The sequence below is a fragment of the Corythoichthys intestinalis genome, chromosome 12 (genome assembly GCF_030265065.1).
Source record: "Corythoichthys intestinalis isolate RoL2023-P3 chromosome 12, ASM3026506v1, whole genome shotgun sequence".
NCBI lineage: Eukaryota > Metazoa > Chordata > Actinopteri > Syngnathiformes > Syngnathidae > Corythoichthys > Corythoichthys intestinalis.
In genome coordinates, this window is record NC_080406.1 from 41,954,293 (window position 1) to 41,978,378 (window position 24,086).

General features: G+C 38.2%; 1 protein-coding gene across 2 annotated transcripts in view; it reads left to right on the forward strand.

The window, feature by feature from the left end:
* Window positions 1-24,086, forward strand: part of LOC130926893 (glucosylceramide transporter ABCA12-like) — a 100,612-nt gene that overhangs the window by 67,073 nt on the left and 9,453 nt on the right. For both annotated transcript variants that reach the window (XM_057852207.1, XM_057852208.1), the window contains 10 exons: window positions 1,936-2,044; window positions 2,692-2,746; window positions 4,453-4,630; window positions 4,746-4,861; window positions 9,674-9,836; window positions 9,932-10,191; window positions 14,046-14,247; window positions 17,034-17,143; window positions 18,427-18,577; window positions 23,155-23,289. In XM_057852207.1, the coding sequence (XP_057708190.1) occupies window positions 1,936-2,044; window positions 2,692-2,746; window positions 4,453-4,630; window positions 4,746-4,861; window positions 9,674-9,836; window positions 9,932-10,191; window positions 14,046-14,247; window positions 17,034-17,143; window positions 18,427-18,577; window positions 23,155-23,289 (1,479 nt within the window). The remainder of the gene's footprint in view (window positions 1-1,935; window positions 2,045-2,691; window positions 2,747-4,452; window positions 4,631-4,745; window positions 4,862-9,673; window positions 9,837-9,931; window positions 10,192-14,045; window positions 14,248-17,033; window positions 17,144-18,426; window positions 18,578-23,154; window positions 23,290-24,086) is intronic.

A 24,086-nucleotide genomic window follows, 5' to 3' on the forward strand; every position in this document is an offset into this window, starting at 1 on the left:
TAAAATCATGGTGCGCATTATAAACGGGTACATGGATGGAGAGAGAAATATATAGAAACCAATTTTTTTTATTATTTTTTTGACACGGCCATGTTTTGTTGAAGAAACATATGCGACGATCCGTTGCCAACCATTACGGTACGTGACGTCACCATTTTGTTTCGGTAATACTTCACTCTGATCGGCCGAATTATTTCGTCTGTGTTAAATTCTTCTTTTTTCACTCTTAATAAAGCACAGAATTAAGTTTCTTGAACTCATTTGAGTCAACTTTTATTGCAGCTCCGCAACTCGGACCATAACAAACGTAACAACACAGACTTCCTGTGTCTGTCAACTATATCTGTCCCTCGGGAAACTCAAACCCAAATAACAATAGTGCCTATTGTTACTGTCGTGTCAACAGCGATGAGCTCTCTCGGATTTCCGACTTACGTTCTCACTTTCATTTTACTGTATCAATCCATGGAGGAAACATTTATTCATCATGATGAAACGAGTAAGTTATACAGCAGCCTTTAAAAGAAAAGTCACATCTGTTTTGTTTTCTCCTGGATTCTGGTAAGTTGAAGAAGTTATCAGATCATATTACCGTACATATTGTCAGTTTACGGTAATGTTTTGAACTACCAATGTGCTATGCTTGTGCTGTGTTTCACCAGTCAGTAAAATGACATATCTGTATCTGTACACGAGCTCTGTTTTCTTGTATTCTTCTATTTATTGGTGCTAAAATTAGGGTGCGCGTTATACACGGGTGCGCCTTATATTCGGGAAATTACGGTATATAATGAAGATCGAGGGGTAGGGAGTTCCAGGGCTGGGGGGCACAGTGACTAAAAGCTATGGAACCAAAGGTGGCGAGACAGACACGGGGGACCGAAAGGTGGAAATAAAGGAGGAACGAAGTGAACAGGGGGGACAGTTACTACAGAGGAGGTTGCGTAGGTAGGGAAGTGCCAGGCCATGGAATACTTTAAAGGTAATGCATTTTGTAATTGATTCTTAGTTTTACTGGAAGCCAGTGAAGGACGATGGGGATGATGTGGTGTGTGGTGGGGGTCTGAGTAATGAGGCGTGCTGCTGAGCTTTGGAGGATCTGCAGTTTTTGGAGGGACTTATTAGGGAGACTGAAGAGCAGTGAGCTACAGTAATTGAGCCGGGAAGTGACCAGACTACAGGCAAGAGTGGAAGCGGTATGGCAGGTGAGAGAAGGGAGGAGGCGAGAAATATTGCGAAGACAGAAATAGGTCAATCTGGTGATGTCGTTGATATGGAAGCGGAAGGAGAGCGTGCTGTCAAGGATGACACCCAAGACACTTAACCTGAGTGGAGGCAGAGATCGGTACATTTTTTATGGTAATAGAGAACTTATAATTGTTAGACAGCGTGGTATTGTTGCCTACAAGCAGGACTTCTGATTTTGAGCTATTGAGGAAGTTGTTGGAGAACCAAGAGTTGACCTGTAAATTCCCTAAAATTTACAAGAAAGTGAATCAAAATCATTTAAACTGGGTTTTGCATGCCATGTTTCAATGCCATTGACGGCGTTATACATCCAATCCATTTTGATAGGGATTTTCATTCGTCGAATCGTCGCCTCCCAGGCAAAATGGATTGGATAATATGATGGTCTTTCGTTGCCTCCCAGTCAAAATGGATCGGATACCTAGCACCGTAAAAGGCAGCCAATGAATTAACAAGGAAGTTATTTGAAAATGCCTCAAAATAAATAGGAATTGAGTGAAAATCTACAGGACGTGACCAATGGGGGAGAGAGAGCGTATAAAGCATCACCACAATTTCTCCAGAAATTGCATTTTCTAGTTAATTGTAACTGTCATTGTTGAACAAAACTTGACATTTCAACATGGTCTCACTTCATTATGTCATATTTTTGTTTACACACACATGTATGCATTTGTGTTCCTGTAGGTTTGGTTTAATCCTGAGGGCTACCACACGATGCCAGCATATTTAAACAGCCTCAACAATCTCATCCTACGCTCCAAACTTCCAGCAGATAAGGATCCCAAGAAATACGGTATGCTGTGAAGTACCTGTGAATACAAGCACTGTATATCACATGCAAATATAGGAACAGAGTTGAGCTTCAAGAGGATAAATATACCTGTAGTAATCTGTATACTTGCTATTAACACAAGTTTTTCAATTTTATATAATTGTATTGTGCCATTGAAGCACTGTCAAGATTAAACTAGACATTTTAACAAACTTAATACATGTATATAAAGTACACACATTTCATTTTAGCTTATAATGTTGCATAATAATGGAGGTGTGAGATCCAGGGAGATTACTTTTGACAGTTATGATCTTTTAGCTTTGGACATGTAGCTCCTTACCCTTATATAATAGACTTCCCACTCTAGGTTAGAACCTGCCCACGGATGTGTCATCACACACCCAAAACAGTGAAATTGGAAGCCTATATAATCCATTCAGCTGATAGCAGATATGGTTGCTTAACTGTTGATGAGCAATTTGTGCTAAACAGATGGAGGTATTTACACACGGCAAAGAGGGTAGCTAAGCTCTTGATACATGGGTTTCTATTTGTATGAAAAAACTCAAGTTTTATGAGACAAAACACAAGCTGAAATGCATTTTTGTTCAAAGAGTGACATGTTATGATGCTAATATTTTGCTTGTTTTCTGCTCTTGCTGCAGCAATTTCAGTTTCCAGCCATCCCTACTTTGGCCGCACAGATGAAGATGACTCAATGTAAATTGTGCTTTTTGTTATCTTTGTCTAAATGACAGTTTAGTATACATACTAGTAAAACGGTCCTGTAAGTGTAAATATTTGCTGTTTCCTCTCCTCACTCAAGAATAGCCTTATAATTTTTATTCAGGGAAAACTGATTGAGTGAGGGCGGGGAGAGATCCTGTGATTTGCATTTTTTTTTTTACATATATGTTTGATTTTCTAAATAGATTTCCTTGCTCTTGCACTATTGATCAGAGTTTCGACATAATGATGTTTGGCCTGCCGAAGACTGAGCAGCTGATTGAGTGTAACGTCTCAGGAACATGAATGAAAATGTTCGAAATATGAAATTAGAATGGACTGGTTACATATTCAAAGTATGAGTGTTCCAGTGGAATCACCAAATAAAATATTTAGCAAGTGGATAGTTGTGATAGCATCATCCTGCAAGCTTAAGTTTCAAGTAGTTTTGTATTCATAAATAGCTTTTAGTTGTTGGCAGCCTGTCAAAGCTATTGCAGGGCAAGCAGGCATTTACTTCCCCTTCCTTGTCGATATTTATGTATTGATTTAGCCTTGACCATTTTAAAGATAAAGTCAGCTTATTACAGTAAGATGTCTTGACTCTACCAGTGTGGTGGCGGCCCATGGGACACACTAGGAAGCTCATGCGAGAGCTTGGCCATGCTGATAATGAGCCTGATCAGTTGCTACTGGCGATGTACAGTAATTGGAGTTTCCTTTAAGCTCCCACCACATGGTCCTTCCTTCCTTTCTTTTCCTCTTCTCCTCCTTCCCTTTTGGTCACTCAGCCAGCTACTGCTTTATCCTCTTTGAGCAGCGGGTAGCTGATTAGAGTAGTTGTTCTGGTCTTGCCGACTAAGAGAGGTTAGGTTTAGAGCCAGGACTGGTGTCATAGCTCTAAAATATAATGTTTTGACGAGATTTACACGTAGGTGTAGAGGAATTGTGGACAAATGGGTGCTTAACCATTCATAGATTACTCATTTAACACGTGTATTGCGAGCAGTTGTAGCCAATTAATTAAAAACTTTGAAATTTAAAATGTTTTATTCATTTAATATTGTGTTTGTGTATTAAAATTTAATTAATACCATTGTATTTATTCATAACTAATTGCATAAAATAATGATTGGCTTCCTTTGACGTTGATAGACGTCTAATCATGTAGCATTTTACGTCTGTCTGCTGTGAATTTAAATTAGTTTATCACAAGTAGACATATAGTCCATTTGAACTGGGATGGTGGCAGGGATTGAACATATGTGGACACGTGGTCTTTATGGGGCTAAGTTTATTTTATTATTATTATTTTTTTCTTACCAAAAATAATCACTTGGCCTATAAAAGGTTAAGCTTACTTTGATGTTCCAGCATGGCTGTGCACTCGTGCATAAATCTACCAGAGAGGTCACCAATGTTCTTTTGAATGAATAGTTAGCCATTCTAACACTCCTAGATGTTGAAGAAAGTCCCGCCGACTTACTGATTTGTCCTATAACTTTTTATGAAAGGTGTATTGTAATATACAGTAGTATGATAATGCAGTTATACCAGAATACAATAAAAAGAAAATGCAAGCAGCAGCAAAGCATAATATAGTTATCATTATTACATTTCAGTCCAACAATTCATAAATATGATGCTGTTATATTGTTTCTGTGCTACCGCTACTGAATAACCCAATTTCGTCTTCACAGCACAATGGGAATGCTCCAGATCCTCGTGGCCATGTGTGTGCTCACAGGCTATTCGATCACCACAGCCAGCTTCTCCCTCTACATTGTCACTGAGCATCAGAATGGGTCCAAGAGGCTACAGCACATCGCGGGCATCAGCGAGCCTTTCTATTGGGTCATTAACTTCCTTTATGACATGGTAAATGCTAATTGACTGGTCTATAAATCACTAAAATATCATATCATCCATTTAATAACAGATACCATCAAATAATTTGCCAGCAATTCATTATGACCTGGATCTTTTCCCACAGATCCTCTATCTGATTCCTGTCAGTTTGACCATCGGTGTGATTGCAGCCTTCCAGATTCCATCCTTCACAGAGCAACAGAATTTAGGCGCGGTTTCGCTACTTTTGGTGCTCTTTGGGTGAGTTTTGCTTACCAACCAGCATGCATGTGTCGTCTGTCTTAACTGTTGTGATGCAAAAGCTTACTGATTTGAAGCATACAGTATCTAATATTAGCTACTTAGGGTAGCTAATTCACAAGTGCCAATACCTGACAGAATTCAGCCCAGGCAGTCACAGATAAAACCTGATGTCACTCTGTGATTTATTGTCATTTGAGTGTGTGTGTGTATCATCAGACTATATTCGTGAATATAGAGAACTGCTATTCTACATGCACATACAGTATCAGTATTAAGAAAAAAATAAATAAATAAAAATAACACATCACATTTGGGGTCATGTAGGTCGCAATTATATCTGGTATAAAAGTTTTTAATTAATATTCAATTTTAATTAAATATACATAAATACAGTATATACTGTATAATAAGTTCATTCATTCATTTATTTTCCGAGCCATTTATCCTCACGAGGATCACGGGGGTGCTGGAGTCAATCTCAACTAACTATGGGCAGTAGGCGGGGTACACTCTAAATTGGTTGCCAGCAAATCGCAGGGCATAAGGAAACGAACAACCATTCGCGCATACACTCATACCAAAGGACAATTTAGAGTGTTCAATAAGCCTCCCACGCTTGTTCTTGATTTGTGGGGGGAAACCGGAGTACCCGGAGAAAACCCACACAGGAAGGCCGGAGCCCGAGATTGAAGCCTTAATCTCAGAACAGTGAGGCGTATGTGCTATCCACTCTTCCACCATGCCGCCTGTGCCTCTTATATAAAATTAATAATCATTATTGTATTTTTTTATGTATATGTATGGCAGAAAACACTCAGGTGACTTACTTAAATTCCGCTCTGAAACCCCCAATTTGCCCAAATTTCAAAATGTTCCTATATGTATGTGTGATACATCATTGGAAAGCTTAAAATCCCAATTTTTATGGGGGAAGAAAAAAATTGAACAGGAGGGCATTTAAAAAAAAAAAAAAAAATGAAACCCCTAAATCCTAACTCAAGGTGAGATTATGAGAGAGCATACAGTAATTAAAGACACCATGATTTTAACGAGATATTATCACATACTTATCCTGTTTCGATCAAAAAACTAGACTAGCATGTCTCACCGAGTGTCAAGACACAGCTGTGAATGGCCACAGCCGGACTTTTGGAGGATTTTATGGGTGAAACACTGTAATATAACAAGGGTCGCAATGCAGAAATCACAGACATCGAGGAGTGGTCAAAATTTTCTTTTTTTATATATTTACCCTTTTAAACGTTTTTTTTTTTTTTTTTTTCCAATTTTTCCTTGTTTGGATTGATCATCATCTAAAATATTGGGGAAAATGCGACAGTAACAAAAAAATACCAATTAAGCGATAATTATGAGGTAGATATCCGTAACTTATGTACAGAAATTTTTTTCATCGTGACGTAATTTTTTAAAAAGTTTCAAATATGCGAGTGAATAATTTTATAAAATCTTTTTTTTTTTTTAAACTAAATATTAAAAAATCAATTAATGACTCTAAGCTAAATATGATAGACATTTCAAATAATAAATAAAATTACCTATCTACTTTTTATGGCTGGGTTGAAACAAAAGCGGCTGCGCAGTGTCTGTAAACATGGGTCTCCAGGGTAAAATGGACAGATTAAAAATAGTTCGGGGGCTTAATGTGCCATGAAACTGCTATGGCTGCATATAGACATATTGTTCTATCAAACACAACAGTTCTTTTGGCCTAAAATACCGCAGTTTCTTTTAAAGAGGGATGTAAGAGCAGCTTTTTCAGCCTTGTCTGTGTTTTCAACCATATATATTTTTATCAATTAATAACATTATAAATTAATACATTTTTATTAAGACTTTAAATTAGTAAAATTGAAATGAACAAAAAAAAAACCAAAGGTTGAAATGAAAATAAACAAAGAACAAAGGTGCACTAATCAATCAGTCTAAATTAGATTTTTTTCATGGTATTTAACTCATTGCTTGACATTGACGACAATAGATGTCCAATTCATTTAAACTGGCGGCAACCTGTGAATGTTCGCGTTTCAGTGCCATGGATGAGAATGATCGGCGCCAACCTCACCTAGTCAAAATGGATTGGACGCCTAGCACCATCAGTGGCAGCTAATGAGTGTTATGAGTGCCGTATTAAGGGTTGGTCAGCCTTTTTTTGGGGGGGGCTTAACGGCAGACAGAAACAAGAAAATAAAAAATAACACAAATCATTTTCAGGCCAAAAATTACAACAAAGCAGGAAAATTGTCACAACAGCAACATTTCAAATGAAGGCCAATCTTTATCCTCTTTGGTTGTCAACACATTTCCACGTCAATAATTGGAATTCTCTGTTGCATACAAATCTGAAGCTACATCTGTCCTTGGCAATATTTACATCGTTTTAATTCATTTTAATTCTACTATTTACTGTTCACCCTCTTGTGTTTTGCTTTGCTGCCAACAGGCCCTAGATCTTAGGAGGCCGAGTCAGCACTGTGCAACTCATTTATCAGACAGATGTCTCCCTCCCAAGCAATGAATAATCACATTCCTCCATCTGGCAGCAAGCACCCACCTGGTCTGCTTTGCAGCCGTCATGCTGCTGTTCTCTGCTATGCTTTGGCACCCGTCCTGTGTCTACCAAGCACCTTTTTTCGGGCATGCTTCCCAGATGCAACGTCTCTGTCGGGCTCTATTTGTTTTCTTGTGCTACTTTCCCCCTTTTAATCTATTTTCCCTTGCTTCCCTTCTCTCTAGCTCTCTTTGTGTTGTTTTGACCCAATCAAATAAACAAGCAGATTATGTGAGAGGAAAGAGTGGGGCAGAAAATAAAAAGGTTTGGGGGAGCAAAGGAAAAAAAGTCATCCATCTTCCTCTCTTTTAACATCATGAGTGTTTACACTCTTTGTCTTGTGATTATGTCTCTCGTCTTCCCTCACTTTGCATTGCTCCTAATAGAAACATCACTTAACCTTTAATAGGGCACTCATTTAACTCAATGGCTGTCATTGACGGCTCTAAACATCCAATCCATTTTCACTGGGCGAGGCGGTGAAACACTACGAAACATTAACATTCACAGCTTCCCCCAATTTAAATGAATTGGATGTCTATTGCTGACAATGGCAGGCAATGAGTTAAATACCATGAAAAAAAAATCTTAATTATGTGGGGCTTTTCCTTGCAAAGGCCCATATAGTAAAATTCTTTTTTTTTTCCTTCGGCTTTGGCACGCCACACAGTCCGAACCGTTTGACCGAACATCACCGTTCAAATATCAAAACGACCGGAATTTTCGAGCAACACATGGAATTTTTCGAATGACCCGTTCGCCCGTAAACGCAGGTTTTTTGGAAAAGGTCACCACCAGATCTGGTAGTGACATGCTGAGATCACATCAGAAAATTCAGTCCCCCCCCCCCAAAATGAATCTAGTCCTACAATTTTGATTTTAAATTGCATAATTTACACATAAAAAAATTCCATGATGGAAAGGGGCATATAAGTTGTATTCAGAATGTGGCAAAAATCTAAAGTTCCTCCAAAATTTGTTAAAAACTGTCCCATTCATTTCTAATGGGCTGCCACTGACAGCCATGTATGTCCAAATTTCCCATTTATCTTCAATGGCAGGAAAACACACAGTAGGTCCTTGTGATTTTTTACCATTTACCATGACAGCCCATTGACATTCAGCTGACGCCCAAGTAAGTCGATGCCATTGACAGCCATGCAACAGTACGTGCCCCCGAAATGTCCCCAAATTAACAGGAAATGATCCGATATCAACAGGACGTGTCCATGAAATGTCCCAAAATCAACAGGATTCTTGAGAAATTGGAGTTTCTAGTTTCATTGTGTTATTGGGGGCCATAACTGGAGTATTTGGATCTTTATTCATCTTAATATTATTTTTTATGAGCATTTTATTATTTATTTATTTTTTTAAATTTCTTCTGTTTACACTATTTTTATCTTTATCTATGCACTGAACCGGGAAAAGCATTGCTATCATTCCATGATGTACGATGACAATAAATGGCATTAAGTTGTCTTCTATTCATTAATTTTTACTTTTTCATAAAATTTTGTATAAAAAATCTTTTATAATGGAAAAAATATGTATAAAGTTTGATAATGTAAGAAAGGAAAGGGAATGTTGAACACATGCAAATTCAATTTGACTCTGTGACTTTTGGCCTCATTCTCCCAAAATGTAATCACCTTTTCCGTTTTATATTACAAACATATCCTGCAAGATTAATACATAATCCCTGTGCGCGTTCTTGAGTTATTGTGAACACATACTGTACATACAAATTCAATTTGGGCTTGTGACCTTTGACCTTAACACCCCAGAATTTAATCACTTCTTTTATTTAGAATTAAAAAACAAGTTTGATAATAATTCCTATATTTGTTCTTTAGTTATCTTGAGCAAAAACATACAGACAAGCAAATAGACAGACAGACATGGAACTGAATACTTAAACTTCGCCTTTTGTTGGTTACACATATTGGCGGAGGTAATTATAATCGAGACCTGGCATCCACATAAATTTTGGGTCATGTGGCCACATTGTATACCAATTGTTATTAATGAGTCCTACTTGGTCAAATATGTGATGTCAATGTATTTGGACCCACAAACTTTTTTTTCTCCTAAAAGTAGTTTCTTACCCTATAAAGGGTAAAGGGCACTTTAATTTGGATTTGATTTTATTTGGATTTGATTTCTAACTGTAGACTATTTATACTAGATGCTGTATTTATTTTATGTATTAAGTCTAGTTTCCACTGTGAACTCCTCAGGTTTGCCACCTTCCCCTGGATGTATCTCTTATCTGGCGTATTCAAGGATGCAGAGACGGCCTTCATCACCTACGTGTGCATTAACCTTTGCATCAGCATCAATACTATTATGTCCACCTCTATTCTCTATTTTATGGGTCAGCGTATAACAACGGCTGTAGAGGTCAGAATCACTTAATTTTTGTAATCACACAACAACCATAAGTAGTTACAATGTTCCACTTCTCATATGGTGGCTCCCCTTGTGGTCTCCTTCAGAAAGAGAACGTCGAAAATATCTTCAATATATTGAGCAACGTCTTCCTCATCTTCCCTCAATTCAACTTTGGAAATGGACTGATGAAGCTGGCTAGAATGAATGTCGAGGTCCAGGTCCTTAGAGGCTATGGCATTGATGCCTACAAGAACCCATACTCAATAGAGGTTCTCGGCTGGATGTTCATCTCCTCTATCATTCTAAGCGTGGTGTTCTTTGCACTGCGACTCTTGCTGAACACATCCCTTGTGCGCAAAGTCAGGTAAGAGATGTGAAAAATGTGAGATGGGAGATGGGGAAAAAAAAGTCTTTCATTAACTGTTTCAGTGCCGTTCCTGTCATATATGTCCAATCGGGAGCTGCAACCTATGGCTCTAGAGACGCATGTCGCTCTTTTCATCCTTCTGCTGTAAATTTTAAAATGGTTTGTCACTAGACTCCCATAGATCTTTTACTCTCAAAATAATTTGTACATATTTTTCCCACAATGGCATTGACAGTGTTAATATGGGGTTTTAATCAGTTTGAAGCATCGTTTGTTGGCAATATATTTTACAAAAAGAATAGCATCAGTCCAGCCTTTTCAAAATTCATGTTTGAGAATTAAACATCATTAGAATGAAGGATGTTTTTTATCTAAAGCTGGCATTTGTGAAACAAGTTTAAGAAGTATTTTTTTCAAAGGTTTATTGTACTTAGGAGGATGTACAATGATTTTATATTTAGAAGCAGTACTGTTTTTGCCTTTACGCAAGATGCACAACAGAATGGGGAAAAAAACAGCAACTTTAATGGACAATGCAAAAAGAACTGTACAGGTCAATGAATAATAAAATTTAGATAAGTAAATAAGTAAAGAGAATCTGTGAAGAAAACTTAATAATTAAGTGAATTGTTTTTTTAGGAACAGAGCACAACAATATACCAGGCCCGGATCTAGGTTAACCCACCAGAGTGGGCACTAAGAAAACTTGAGGGGGCACCCCCAATTCAGGCTTTTTTCTACCCTCTGCATTTCTCCGGGCTTGGGACCGGCGCAAGTAGGACACTGGCTTGTGTCCTGTTGAGGCAGCATTAAAAATGTTTTTTTATTTATTTATTTTTTTCCATTCATCTATCTACTTATTCTCGCAGTCGGCGTGACGTCACAATGACGTCATCTCGCATAGCAACATGTCACCATTTTGAGATGAGGGCACGCACAGATAAACATCTGTAGACAAACGTTGTCTAAAATTCATATATTTCAGCTGTGTTTTGCATCTTTTTTCATAAAAACGGCTTAAACATGACTTATTATTATCACGAGTCACTGCCGACAGACGCGAGGAGGCGATACGACTTAAAATTAGCGTGTATTGGCCTGCAAATCTGCCCATACAAAGTCGCAGCTGATAGCTGGAAAAACAATCCAAAGGAATGGCCTGCAGTGGAGTTCGGAAACATTTACAACTACCTCATAAAGTCACCCAGTAAGTTGACCTTTATCAATTACGTGGAATATGTACTGTGTGGAACTAAGAAAACTGGTAGTATATGCGGAGTGATTATTTCTGCCGTAACCGATAATTCGCCTCCAAGCGTTATTTAGCCGTGAACACGTCACGGCAAAATAACCAATTCCCACTAGGCCAATAATATACCGATCGACCGATCAGAGCAGTTCACGGCAAAAGAAAAATAACGCTTTGCGAGTTGTCGGTTAAGGTAATAATAACCACTGCCTATTCTATTGAATCCTAGCAGCTAATTGGGGAAAAAAAATCGATTCAAGTTTACTCACCACTAATAAAATGTCGGTTGCAAACGTAAATATGCCTAGATTTAGGTTCCCGCTGGCGAGAATGGTCCACGGAACCGCCTTCTTTTACTGTTCCTCGATTGATTGCTTTCAGCCCTTTTCCTTGTCCTTTTCTTTTCACGAGGAAGAATGAAGAACTTCAAATGTGGCTCCGAACTCTTCCTTGTGTTACAACCCGCAACACGGCAACTTTTAGTCATTCCAACGGAAAAAAAAGTCCGCAAATAAGACAAAAGTTCAACGCGTTTGTACTACAATGCACGACAGCAACTGCTTGTGACTCGTGTTTTGCCCCCATTTCAATATGGCGACGCTTTGTTGTGGCTGGTGACGTCATTAATGCCCGGATGTCCGACTGCGAGAATGTGTCTGGAGGAGAGAGAGGAAGCGCGCGGATAACAAACGAGGTTGGAAAAACACCTTGTTTTGGTGATTGCTTGTTGGGCGTGGTTGCGGCCAACAGTAACCGTTAATCCTGCAATAAAAAAATAGGTTAGACCAACTCTCCGTGCGTTCTCTATATCCAGTGCGACGCTACAATAAATATTCCCGACTGTGCCGTCCTGATAGTCGTGGCTATGAACACCTTTCTCGTATGAACAACTCTGCAGACGTGGCTTTGTTTATTAAAACTCAAAAGGGTGAAACTAAAGAAAACAGACAAAACAACACAATCAAAATATGCACAATATATGAAATCGCATATGTACTGCCCTATCTGTAGCAAACTGCATATGAAAATATGAATAAACAATTAGCAGAGTGTCCGAGACGCCCTTTTGCCGACCCTCTAACTCGTGAGTAATTAGCATATCACAGACTCACTTAACATGAAACTTGTCTCCCTTTTTTGCACTGAAGTACACACAGTTCACATATTTACGTTTTTAAACGCATTTAAACAATACATACCGGCGATGCAACTTCAAATTCAAGGCAAAGTGGTCACAGAGACTGCGTGAACTGACTGCGGCCGTCGTCGTGTGATTCTCTACTGAACAACGTCACTTCCGTGTTGCAGTTTCTTTCAAATAAAGTGCGCATGAGATGCAGTAAATTAAGACTTCCACTAGATGATGCTAATAAAACGTAAAAGTAATAAAACCCAGGTATTCAATCACAAATCAATCTTTTATGCATAACAGAACACCGACATTTTGATTGGGTGGGCACGACTCACGTCTGGGTGGGCCGTGCCCACCCCGGCCCCCCCATAGATCCGGCCCCGCAATATACCATCATTTTCGGACTATAAGCCGCAACCTTTTTCTTTCATTTTGAATCCTGCGGCTTATAGTCCGGTGCGGCTTATTTGTTGATTTATTTGGGTTAATAGGTAACACATTCCTCCTAGCATGCATTGCAGTGCTACAGATGTAAATAACAATCAAAATTCATGTTCTGTGCTAATTATTTATTGAGTTACTGTCCAAGTTGTTTCATTAATTGCTAGTTATGGTATTTGGTAACACTTTATTTGACAGCAGTGTCATAAGACTGTCATTAGACCATCATATTTATGACATGACACTATAATAGGCATTACTCAAGGCTTATGCCAAATGTCGTTAAGTGTCATCCGGCAAATTATGTCACTGACTCCATTTATGTCCAGCTCAGTTCTTTTGCATCCACTCAAAAGTGAGATTTGCCGGCTAACACGAAATGACATCTGTTATAATCATTCATTAATGCTCATGAGAGTGTCATGTCATAATTATTATTGTCTAATGACAGTCCTATTGGGCCACTGTCAAATATAACGTTACCAAATACCATAACTAGCAATTAATGAAACAACTGGAACAGTAACTGAATAAATAATTAGCATAGAACATGAATTTTGATTGTTATATACATCTGTAGCACTGCAATGCATGCTAGGAGGCATATTCGACAACAACAGTGTTGACACCAGGTGGCAGCAGTGGGAGCAGTGACGGCCAAATGAAGCTTCATGAAGCAAAGAAGCTTTGCCACTAATTGGATCAAAGCTTCATGGTGGTTCATTTGGTCTTAAGACAGTCTTATGATGTCAAATAAAGTGTTACCGGTTAATATCTTTAGTGTAAATATCCCATAATACAGTGAGGACAGCTGCGGCTTATACTCAAGGGGGACACATCTATGAACAAATGCCGTTTTTGTGTCACATTTGGTGGGTGGCGGCTTATTGTCAGGTTTGCTTTATAGTGCAAACATTACAGTAGTGTGACTGACTATAGTGTGTCATTCAGTTATTCCCAATTATTTTAAATATCCAGTCACAATTTTCCCAACGCTTAGTCATTGTCATCATTTTTCCTCCCTCGAAGGCACCTGATTCTGGGCAGGAAAAAGGTGTCCCAATTGGTTGAGGACGAGGATGAAGATGTCAAAGCTGAGCGCTTGCGAGTGGCAAGTGGAGCAGCAGGTTCTGACATCCTACAAGTCAACCAGCTCACCAAGATTTATCGGCATCTTAACAAGAAGATTTATGCAGTCAAAAGGCTTTCTGTGGGAATTCCTGCTGGAGAGGTAATCCTGCCAATCCACACGTAGTCTACCTTTTCCTTGTGGGAAGCTAGGGAACCATTAAGTCATGGGCTGCCATTGACGGTGATAGACGAATCAGATTTGCTCTAAAAATGGATTGTTTACATATACAGTGGGGCAAATAAGTATTTTGTCAACCACTAATTGTGCAAGTTCTCCCACTTGAAAATATTAGAGAGGCCTGTAATTGCCAACATGGTTAAACCTCAACCATGAGAGACAGAATGTGGGGAAAAAAAACAGAAAATCACATTGCAAATTATGGTGGAAAATAAGTATTTGATCAATACCAAAAGTTCATCTCAATACTTTGTTATGTACCCTTTGTTGGCAATAACGGAGGCCAAACGTTTTCTGTAACTCTTCACAAGCTTTTCACACACTGTTGCTGGTATTTTGGCCCATTCCTCCGTGCAGTTCTCCTCTAGAGCCGCGATGTTTTGGGGTTGACGTTGGGCAACACAGACTTTCAACTCCCTCCGCAGATTTTCTATGGGGTTGAGACCTGGAGACTGGCTAGGCCACTCCAGGACCTTGAAATGCTTCTTACGAAGCCACTCCTTTGTTGCCCTGGCTGTGTGTTTGGGATCAATGTCATGCTGAAAGACCCAGCCACGTCTCATCTTTAATGCCCTTGCTGATGGAAGGAGATTTTCACTCAAAATCTCTCGATACATGGCCCCATTCATTCTTTCCTTTACACAGAGCAATCGTCCTGGTCCCTTTGCAGAAAAACAGCCCCAAAGCATGATGTTTCCACCCCCATGCTTCACAGCGGGTATGGTGCAATTGAGTATTATTTTTCCTCCAAACAAGAGACCCTGTGTTTCTACCAAAAAGTTCAATTTTGGTTTCATCTGACCGTAACACATTCTCCCAGTCCTCTTCTGGATCATCCAAATGCTCTCTAGCGAACCGCAGACGGGCCTGGAAGTGTACTGGCTTCAGCAGGGGGACACTTCTGGCAGTGCAGGATTTGAGTCCCTGGCGGCGCATTGTGCTACTGTGGTTCCAGCTCTCTGTAGGTCATTAACTAGGTCCCCCCGTGTGGTTCTGGGATTTTTGCTCCCCCGTTCTTGTTATCATTTTGACGCCACGGGATGAGGAGGGAGTTGAAAGTCCGTGTTGCCCAACGACAGCCCCAAAACATCACTGCTCTAGAGGAGATCTGCATGGAGGAATGGGCCAAAATACCAGCAACAGTGTGTGAAAAGCTTGTGAAGAGTTACAGAAAACGTTTGGCCTCCGTTATTGCCAACAAAGGGTATATAAGAAAATACAGTATTGAGATGAACTTTTGGTATTGACCAAATACTTATTTTCCACCATGATTTGCAAATAAATTCTTTAAAAATCAAACAATGTGATTTTCAGTTTTTTTTCCACATTCTGTCTCTCATGGTTGAGGTTTACCCATGTTGATAATGACAGGCCTCTCTAATATTTTCAAGTGGGAGAACTTGCACAATTAGTGGTTGACTAAATACTTATTTGCCCCACTGTAGACCAGTGAATAACTTTGGCATATTAGTACTTATAACACACCAACTAAGGAAACAGTTTAACAACCATCCTACTGCCGTGATGGCTTTAATGTTATTTCATAAGTTTAACATTGGCTGCCAATGATGGTTATAGACATCCAATCCAAATGGATTAAAAGTCTACCGCTGTCAATAGCTAAATAATCACAAAATGTAACTTCTTGCAAATGTTCTGAAGAATATATATATTTATATATACGTTTTATGCATAGACTTCATAATGATATTGATGGGACACATTCCCCAGACACTGAGCCACTCCTTCAAGTAGGGGGCCGTCCCACACTCCGCTTCAGTCGGTTGAAGTCGGTGGCAGTTATTCTCAAAGAAATGCAGCGATCCAACGCCGGATTTAGGTTGAAAAAGTACGAAAGCTGTACCGCATACAAACAGGAAGGATTGTCTTAGGAGTGATTTGTTTGAGGATTCAAGGTTATTATTATATTTTTTGTACCATGCATGCATTTTGAAACATTGTGACAAAAGTCAATGGGGGAAATTAACCGCTACAGCATCGGCATCATAATTCGCAATGTTTAGGTAAAATAAATGCTTACTGTCCGTTTTTTTGTTTTTTTTTGCTTTTAACCATGAATCGAGACTGTTTTACATTATATCTATAAAGAATTCAGATATTTAAGCATTTATTCACAAGAATTTTAAACATAAAAAGCTGTTTCTGGTGATAAGGCGGCGCCACAGTGGCTTAAAGACTAGCAGCACATTCGACATATTTACATGAAATGAATGCTAACTGCCTGTTTGTCTTTTTTTTTTTTTGCTTTTAACCAAGAATCGAGACTGTTTTATGTCCATATCTATAAAGAATTCAGAGATTTAAGAATTTATTCACAAGAATTTTCAACGTAAAGAGCTGTTTGTGGTGATAAGAAGGTGTCACAGTGGCTTAATCATTGGCAGCACATTCGAAATATTTACGTAAAATAAATGCTAACTGCCTGATTTTTTTTTTTCTGATTTTAACCAAGAATGAAGACTGTTTTACGTCCATATTTATAAAGAATTCAGCGATTGAAGTATTTATTCACAAGAATTTTTAACGTAAAAAGCTCGGTGTTTCCACTCGGTCCTGTCAATATATTATAATGTCTATGTTTTATGATTAGAACTGTTCTGTTCGGAAAGAGGTTGCATATTTAACATTATGTCCAGCATTATGGTCAAATGTGCCTTTTTAAATAAATGATTTATCTCTTCCCAAAGTGCTTTGGTCTGCTAGGAGTGAACGGAGCAGGAAAAACAACCACTTTCAAGATGCTTACAGGAGAAGTTAGCCCCAGTGATGGCAGTGCACAGATCAGGGCCTGGGATGGGTAAGGAACTTGTTCATATTTTTTTTATTTTTTAAAAGCACAGCCAAGCAAGTGAGATGAAAGCATATGGTACTCATTTGAAGTTTGCTGACTTACATCATCTGTGATGATGAATGTTTTAGCTGTTGTGTTTTATTGTTGGAAGATTGCTTCAGCACCAGATTTGCTACGTGCATGTTCTGTGTTCATTGTGATGCCATGCTAATATTTTTATTCAGTTAATTCGTCCCACCACAAATCTGTGATTGTGCGCTTGCAGAATTGAGTATTTCAATGCTTTTTGCAGAAATCAAAACACTGCGAAATACAGGGTGAGGTGTGGAATATTACATTTTGCCTGTAGTTTTCATGCTGGCCACTAAATATCGCGGTAAAGCAGCGCCTGCCACTGGCCCTGCTTGGTATAGAAACTGAAGAAGACTGCATTTTTGCATCAATTCAAGCAGACTGCTAATGGCTGGAGGAGCATTGTCTCACGACAAATCCTGCGACGTCAGCAATAGTGTGAAATATTACCGCTTCTACGAGAGCAAAATAATACCCATAACATTTTTTTGTTTTTAAAATAGAAGAATACAAATAAATACAATACATACTAAAATTCATGCATCATCATTGTGTTCATTTACTCTATAGCTATTCTAAGTTGTGTTTTTTTTCGAACCGCAAAATTAAAATGGTTCTCCACGGTATCTCTGCTTTTTTTCGGCAGTTTCCAAGGGGCGGGGAGTTATATTATTGATTTAGATCATTAACAGTGACTAAAAAACAAACTGTGTAAATTCAAAATTGTTTTTAAAGACATTGTAGTTAATGAGGATGTTTTTGGTCCACATTACTCATTCGGACCCTTTGTACTCAATAATTTACCTTGGCAATGTTTTTCCTCGGAAAATGAAGTTACTTTGAAGCTTACAAATATAGATTTGGCTGAGTGACTGAAATTCTCAAATATTTTCATATTATTATGAAAAGTGTATTTCTTTTTTTTTTTTTTTTTAATTTTCTTTTTTTTTTTTAATGGCTTTTCATTTTAATATGTGACACTGTCATCACCGTCTGACGGAATGTAGATTAACTGCATTTATTTATCACATATGGTTGTGTAGCATAAGTCATTACTCAAACATGAAATCACATCGAGATTTACAGGCAATCTTAGGCTTTGCAGTTTAAAGCGCCATTCATGAGTCTAGTTGGAACAACCTCTATGTCCAGTTCCCCTCTTAAATATTCTAAACACGTTTCAAGTGCATCTGTCTATTTTTCGCGTGTTTCCTCAGGCGTCTGGTAGACATTATGGAGTGCCGGCACAAGGGAATCAACATCGGCTACTGTCCCCAGGTGGATGCATTGGATAATCTGCTCACTGGAGAGGAGCACTTGTATTTTTATGCTCGTATTCATGGCATCTCAAAGAGGGAGATAGACAAGGTAACACTTAAAGGCTGTGATGTTTTTCCATCTTAGAACTGTAATGATTCTAAAAGTGTCTGATAAGAGGTTGGATGCATCCATGCTGAAGTAATCAGCAGGTGTGATGATATCGAGTGATGACTGCTGATTCTTGGGCACCTCAAAATGTTTTACACTTCTGTTGTCAGCTTGTAAAATTTTTACCTCAGACTTACTCATTTCGTAGTCCTCAATTAAGTTGTCACCAAGGCACCATTTTTCTCCTTTATTGTTCTCAGGACCAATGAGTTGTTCCTGTGTGGATTTCTTAGTTCTTTTCAGAAATATCCAGTGCAACTGATCAATATGTCATTCAATTTCCCATTAATTGATGGCAATTAATCATCTTCAAAAGTGTGTGAAAATTTGCTGAAGAATCAAGGAAATTATGTAGGCATATTTATTCCATTTCCACTCAATCCAACTTTATGAAACACTCATAAAAAACAATGTTGACAAAAGGGCTGTACAAAGCAGTAAAGGTAAACGGACAAAAAAGGGGGAAGGAAATCAATAGTAACATTAAAATATAAAAGCAATATGTCAGCACTTCAAACTTTGTTTCAAAGCCAAAGCGAAAAGGTGTGTTTAAAGAGACTTATAAACAGAAAGTGAACCAGACTGCCGAAGGTGCAAAGGCAGCTTTATTCCACTATTTTAGAGCAGCAACTGAAAAGATCCAGTCCCATCTGAGTATTATTTTTGTTTTTGCAACAGCTAACAAGCAGTTGTTGACCTAAGGGTACATACGGGATTGACTGGAGCAGGTCGAACAGGTGAAATAGGGCCAGACCATTGGGGCATTTAAAAACAAATAATTTGCAAATCAGTAAAGAAGGAAGTGGAAACTAGTGCAATGACTGAAATGGGTGTAAAGCGTTCCTTTTTTTAGTACGATGAAAGCAAGCTATTTTCGGGGGCGAACAAAAAACAACATACCCATTAGGGGTGTGTCATCTTAGGCTCCCCACGATTCGATTAGATTACGTTTCTGGGTGCTACGATTCGATTATGAAATGATGATCATGGTATTGTTGATGATCACTATTATCACGATTATCGATGCATCATACATTACTAATTAATAAAGTAGCCAAACAAATTTATGTCTATGTCCATTATTTATTTAAAATATCGTAATGATTTAACAGGAACGATGAAAACATGCCCATACAAAAAAAGCTGCCCTTAAACTGCTTTTTTTATTTACAAGAAAGTGCAAAAACATTAACCATTTTAAAGGCAGTACTTATTTCTCAACATGCCCATACAACACACAGCTGACCCTGGGGTGCTCTTTTTCACAAAAATGTGCAAAAAATTAGCTGTTTCGAAGGCAGCACTTATTTCTCTCAACAAAACAATACAATTTACACTGGTGGAATGAATTCCACATTGTCTGGATCAAACAAAGTGTCGTCAGAAATAAGACGCCTTTTAACCAGTATACTTTGTGCTATTTCACATTTTTGTAGTGTTACCGCTGTACTTAATCCTAGTTTTAAACATACTGTATCTGGAGTAACTTTTTTAGTCACCAAACAACACCCAACTTGACATGGAAAGACATGTTAGCGAAGTCGCTAATTAGCATAGCGCTCGGTGCTAACTAGTAACATCTCAAAAACAACAACAATAAAAGCTAAACAGTACAAGAGGGTTCTTGCACACACCTCTGATAGACGGGCACGGGACTTAGCAAAACACTTGGGACTTTTTCCTATTAACACAACTTGAACCAAATGCTCGACAACTGAAAGACAAGGAGCAACGAACTATCTCTCTTTCCCTCTCGCTCTAAAAAATAACTTGCGCACAGAAGAGGATCCAAAGCACAACCGCCAGTCTCATTCACAAATTTATTTTCGAGTCTTTTGCAAAGGACTAAATCTCTCGCTCAGTAACCAGCAGCATCCATCATAACGTTGTGCGTGCGTCCATTAAAGGTGTCGGGACGGCAGACGTGTCATGAATTTCGTTCCGCTACTAGCGGCTGTCATAAAGTTATCAAGGAAAATCATCGTTTTGAACATTTACGAATCGTAATCAAATCGTAATGTGTCGAATCGCGATGCATCTAATAATCGTTTTTTTTTGGCACGCCCTTAATACCTATAATAAAGCATGGTGGCACAAAAAACAAAGCAGGCTTCTTTTTGAAAGACACAAAAAACATCAGGAAAAGCCGACTAGCACATCTGCACTTTGTTAGGTATTAAACAGAGGGACTGACTGCTGATCTCAACGTCTCCTCCATTTTGACTGGGAGGAGCGGTCGAATGATCGCTCTCAGGCCTTCGCAGTCAAAATGGATTGGACGTCAACTGCCGTCAATGCCAGCCAATGAGTTAATGGTGGCAGGTTATGTGCTGACTCCCCTTTAACATTGTGATTTGTCTAATATGATCTAATTGCATGCCCATCCTAGTCACAAGATGAAGTGCACATTTCAGTTAATATTCATTTGTTTTGAAAAGTATTTTCCCCAAAAACCTTGCACGTATTTGAACAGTTGCATAAAGATCATCCCCCCCCCCCGTTTATCTGCCTTATACATGCTCATGTGTGCACATTAATCAGAGGCTCCCACTTTTTGAGACAGCATGACAATGACTCGTCTCGGCCTGTAAGGCTGCAATGATGTTATTATGGTCCTTTTAGTGTGGTCAGGATTGCAGCAATGGCTATAATGGCCGCAGCATCCATGATGGCTTAATGAACAAAGATGAAGATGGGGCTGGAGTTCTTCACATGGTGTCTCCCACTTACAGTCTCGCATCCTTTGTTGTGGATAATGGGACATGCCTTAATGGGGTCATTACACATTGTCATGTTTTTGTCAGATTTAATGTGCTGGAAAACGTCAGGTGAGAGGGGGGTGATACAGTTGACAGATTGTCAAAAATAAGTGTTGGGGAAAAAAATACTAAGGCAAATCCTCAATATAACATACAAACCTGTAACTTACGCGATTTCGACTTTACGACGCTGGAGTCTCGTCCGCCATTTTGTCTCACGTGTTTTTTTTTTGTTTTTTTGTTTTTTAAAGTCCCATAAACAGTACCTTATTGTACCTCACAGTATCTTATTTTTTACTTCATTAATATGACGTGATCTGTTCTCACTAAATGTGAAGTTGTTCAGCTTTACAGAGTAAACAAGGCAACTGTTTTCTTTTTGAAGCTTTTAAATTCCTTCACCTTTTGTACAATTTGTAAAGCTGTAACACACATGTACACTATGGTCAAAACAACACGCATTTTAACAATAAAACATTTGACACAAAACAATTGGTGTTCAAATTAGGGCTGTCAAAATTATCGCGTTAACGGGCGGTAATTAATTTTTTTAATTAATCATGTTAAAATATTTGACCTAATTAACGCACATGCCCCGCTCAAACAGATTAAAATGACAGCACCGTGTTATTTTCCACTTGTTACTTGTGTTTTTTTGGTGTTTTGTCACCCTCTGCTGGCGCTTGGGTGCGACTGATTTTATAAGTTTAAGCACCATGAGGATTGTGTAATTAGCTACTAGTTTATTTTTTGATTGGAAATGAAAATATTAAGAGGGGTTTTAATATAAAGTTTCTATAACTTGTACTAAAATTATCTTTTAAGAACTACAAGTCTTTCTATACATGGATTGCTTTAACAGAATGTTAATAATGTTAATATCATCTTCTTGATTTATCGTTATAATAAACAAATACAGTATTTATGTACAGTATGTTGAATGTATATATCCGTCTTGTGTCTTATCTTTCCATTCCAACAATAATTTACAGAAAAATATGGCATATTTTATAGATGGTTTGAATTGCGATTAATTACGATTAATTTTTAAGCTGTGATTAACTCGATTAAAAATTTTAATCGTTTGACAGCCCTAGTTCAAACGTCCATCTAGTCTGATCAATATGTATTTTATTAGATTAAATTAGCATAATATGCCCAACAAAAGTCCGCTATCTTAAATGCTACGAATGCTAACTTATTTACAATTCTCATAGCAAATGGCTCACATGTAACCACAAACTGTAGCTGTAAACTTAATCACAAAAGCATACACAAACATATATTAGCTGAAAGAACTTACAGCCTAATGTGGGCCAAACCAGAGCGCAGCTATCCTTTATCCATTGATGTCTGAGTCTGCTACTTAGTCATACAAGGCGACAGTCCAGCCAGACCCAACGCTACCACCAAAGGGCCATCATTAAACAAAATACAATACCGTTGGATTTTTTGGATAGTTATTTTGTAGGTGTACTTAAAGGGTTAATTCCGATTTATGTAGAAATTAGGGTTACGTTGCTAGCGTAGGAACGGAACGCGTTCGTAACCAGGGGACTACCTGAATACACTACAATATGAAGTACAGTATGTCATGAATGTATAGTGATTTAGAATTGACAGTCAAACTTCTACAAACATGTAACATTGATATGTGACGTTGATTATGATGTCTTTTTATCTAAAGTTTCATAATTTGTTTGTGGCTTTAAAAATGTTGTTTTTATTTCATTATTAATCCCTGCATGTGTTTTTCAGGTGGTAAATTACCTTTTAAAAAGACTGGAGCTGAACTACTATCGGAACATAACCACTGATGGCTATAGTTGTGGGACACGCAGGAAGCTGTCTACTGCTATCGCTCTCATTGGTCATCCTCAGATTTTGCTCCTGGTGAGTTTACACATTTGTGGGCATGATTCTTGACCTAAAGGGAGTTTGTATACTACTAGCAGTGTTGTCACCGATTACTTGAAAAAGTAATTCAATTATTGATTACGCCTCAAAAAAGTAATCCAGTTACTTTTTTGATTACTTCATTTTCAAAGCAACTAAGTTACTTTAAAAGTAAATTATCAGTTACTTTTTACCAATTTTTCGCCCTTTGCTGCCTCAACATAGGAATGACAACAGAAAATTGTCATCGCATGTAACTGACTTTCCGAGAATTGAATTTAAAGGACAAAATCTGAATTTTTCACATTAAGCTTGATCTTCGAGTTAAACTGGTTTAATTAGTCAATGGAGTTGATTTCAACCACCATTGACTCACGCTAGCTTAGCCACTCCGGAGCCCTGAAACTAACAAATATCTGACAAACTGCACAGAATTTGTCTACCGGTAAATCTACTCCAAGGATTTTTTTATACCCCTGCCAACTCAAAGATTAAGCCTAATGTCAAAAATTATGAACTTCCCCTTTAAAATAAACACCTAGCCATTAAAATGTTGTCAATAAAATAAATAAATAAATATGATCCTTATTCAGGAGTCACACAGGGTGTGCATAGCACACAAACCAACAGAAAAAGGACATCAGAAAACACTGGAACAGAAACTACAAAAGAAAGAACATTAAAAAGCACAAATTATCTGCGCACAACAAACAGGCTTTTACGCCACATGCATCTATAACTATTTGTAGGGTCCTTTATTTTCATTAAAATACTATTTTCAGACTCATTTAATT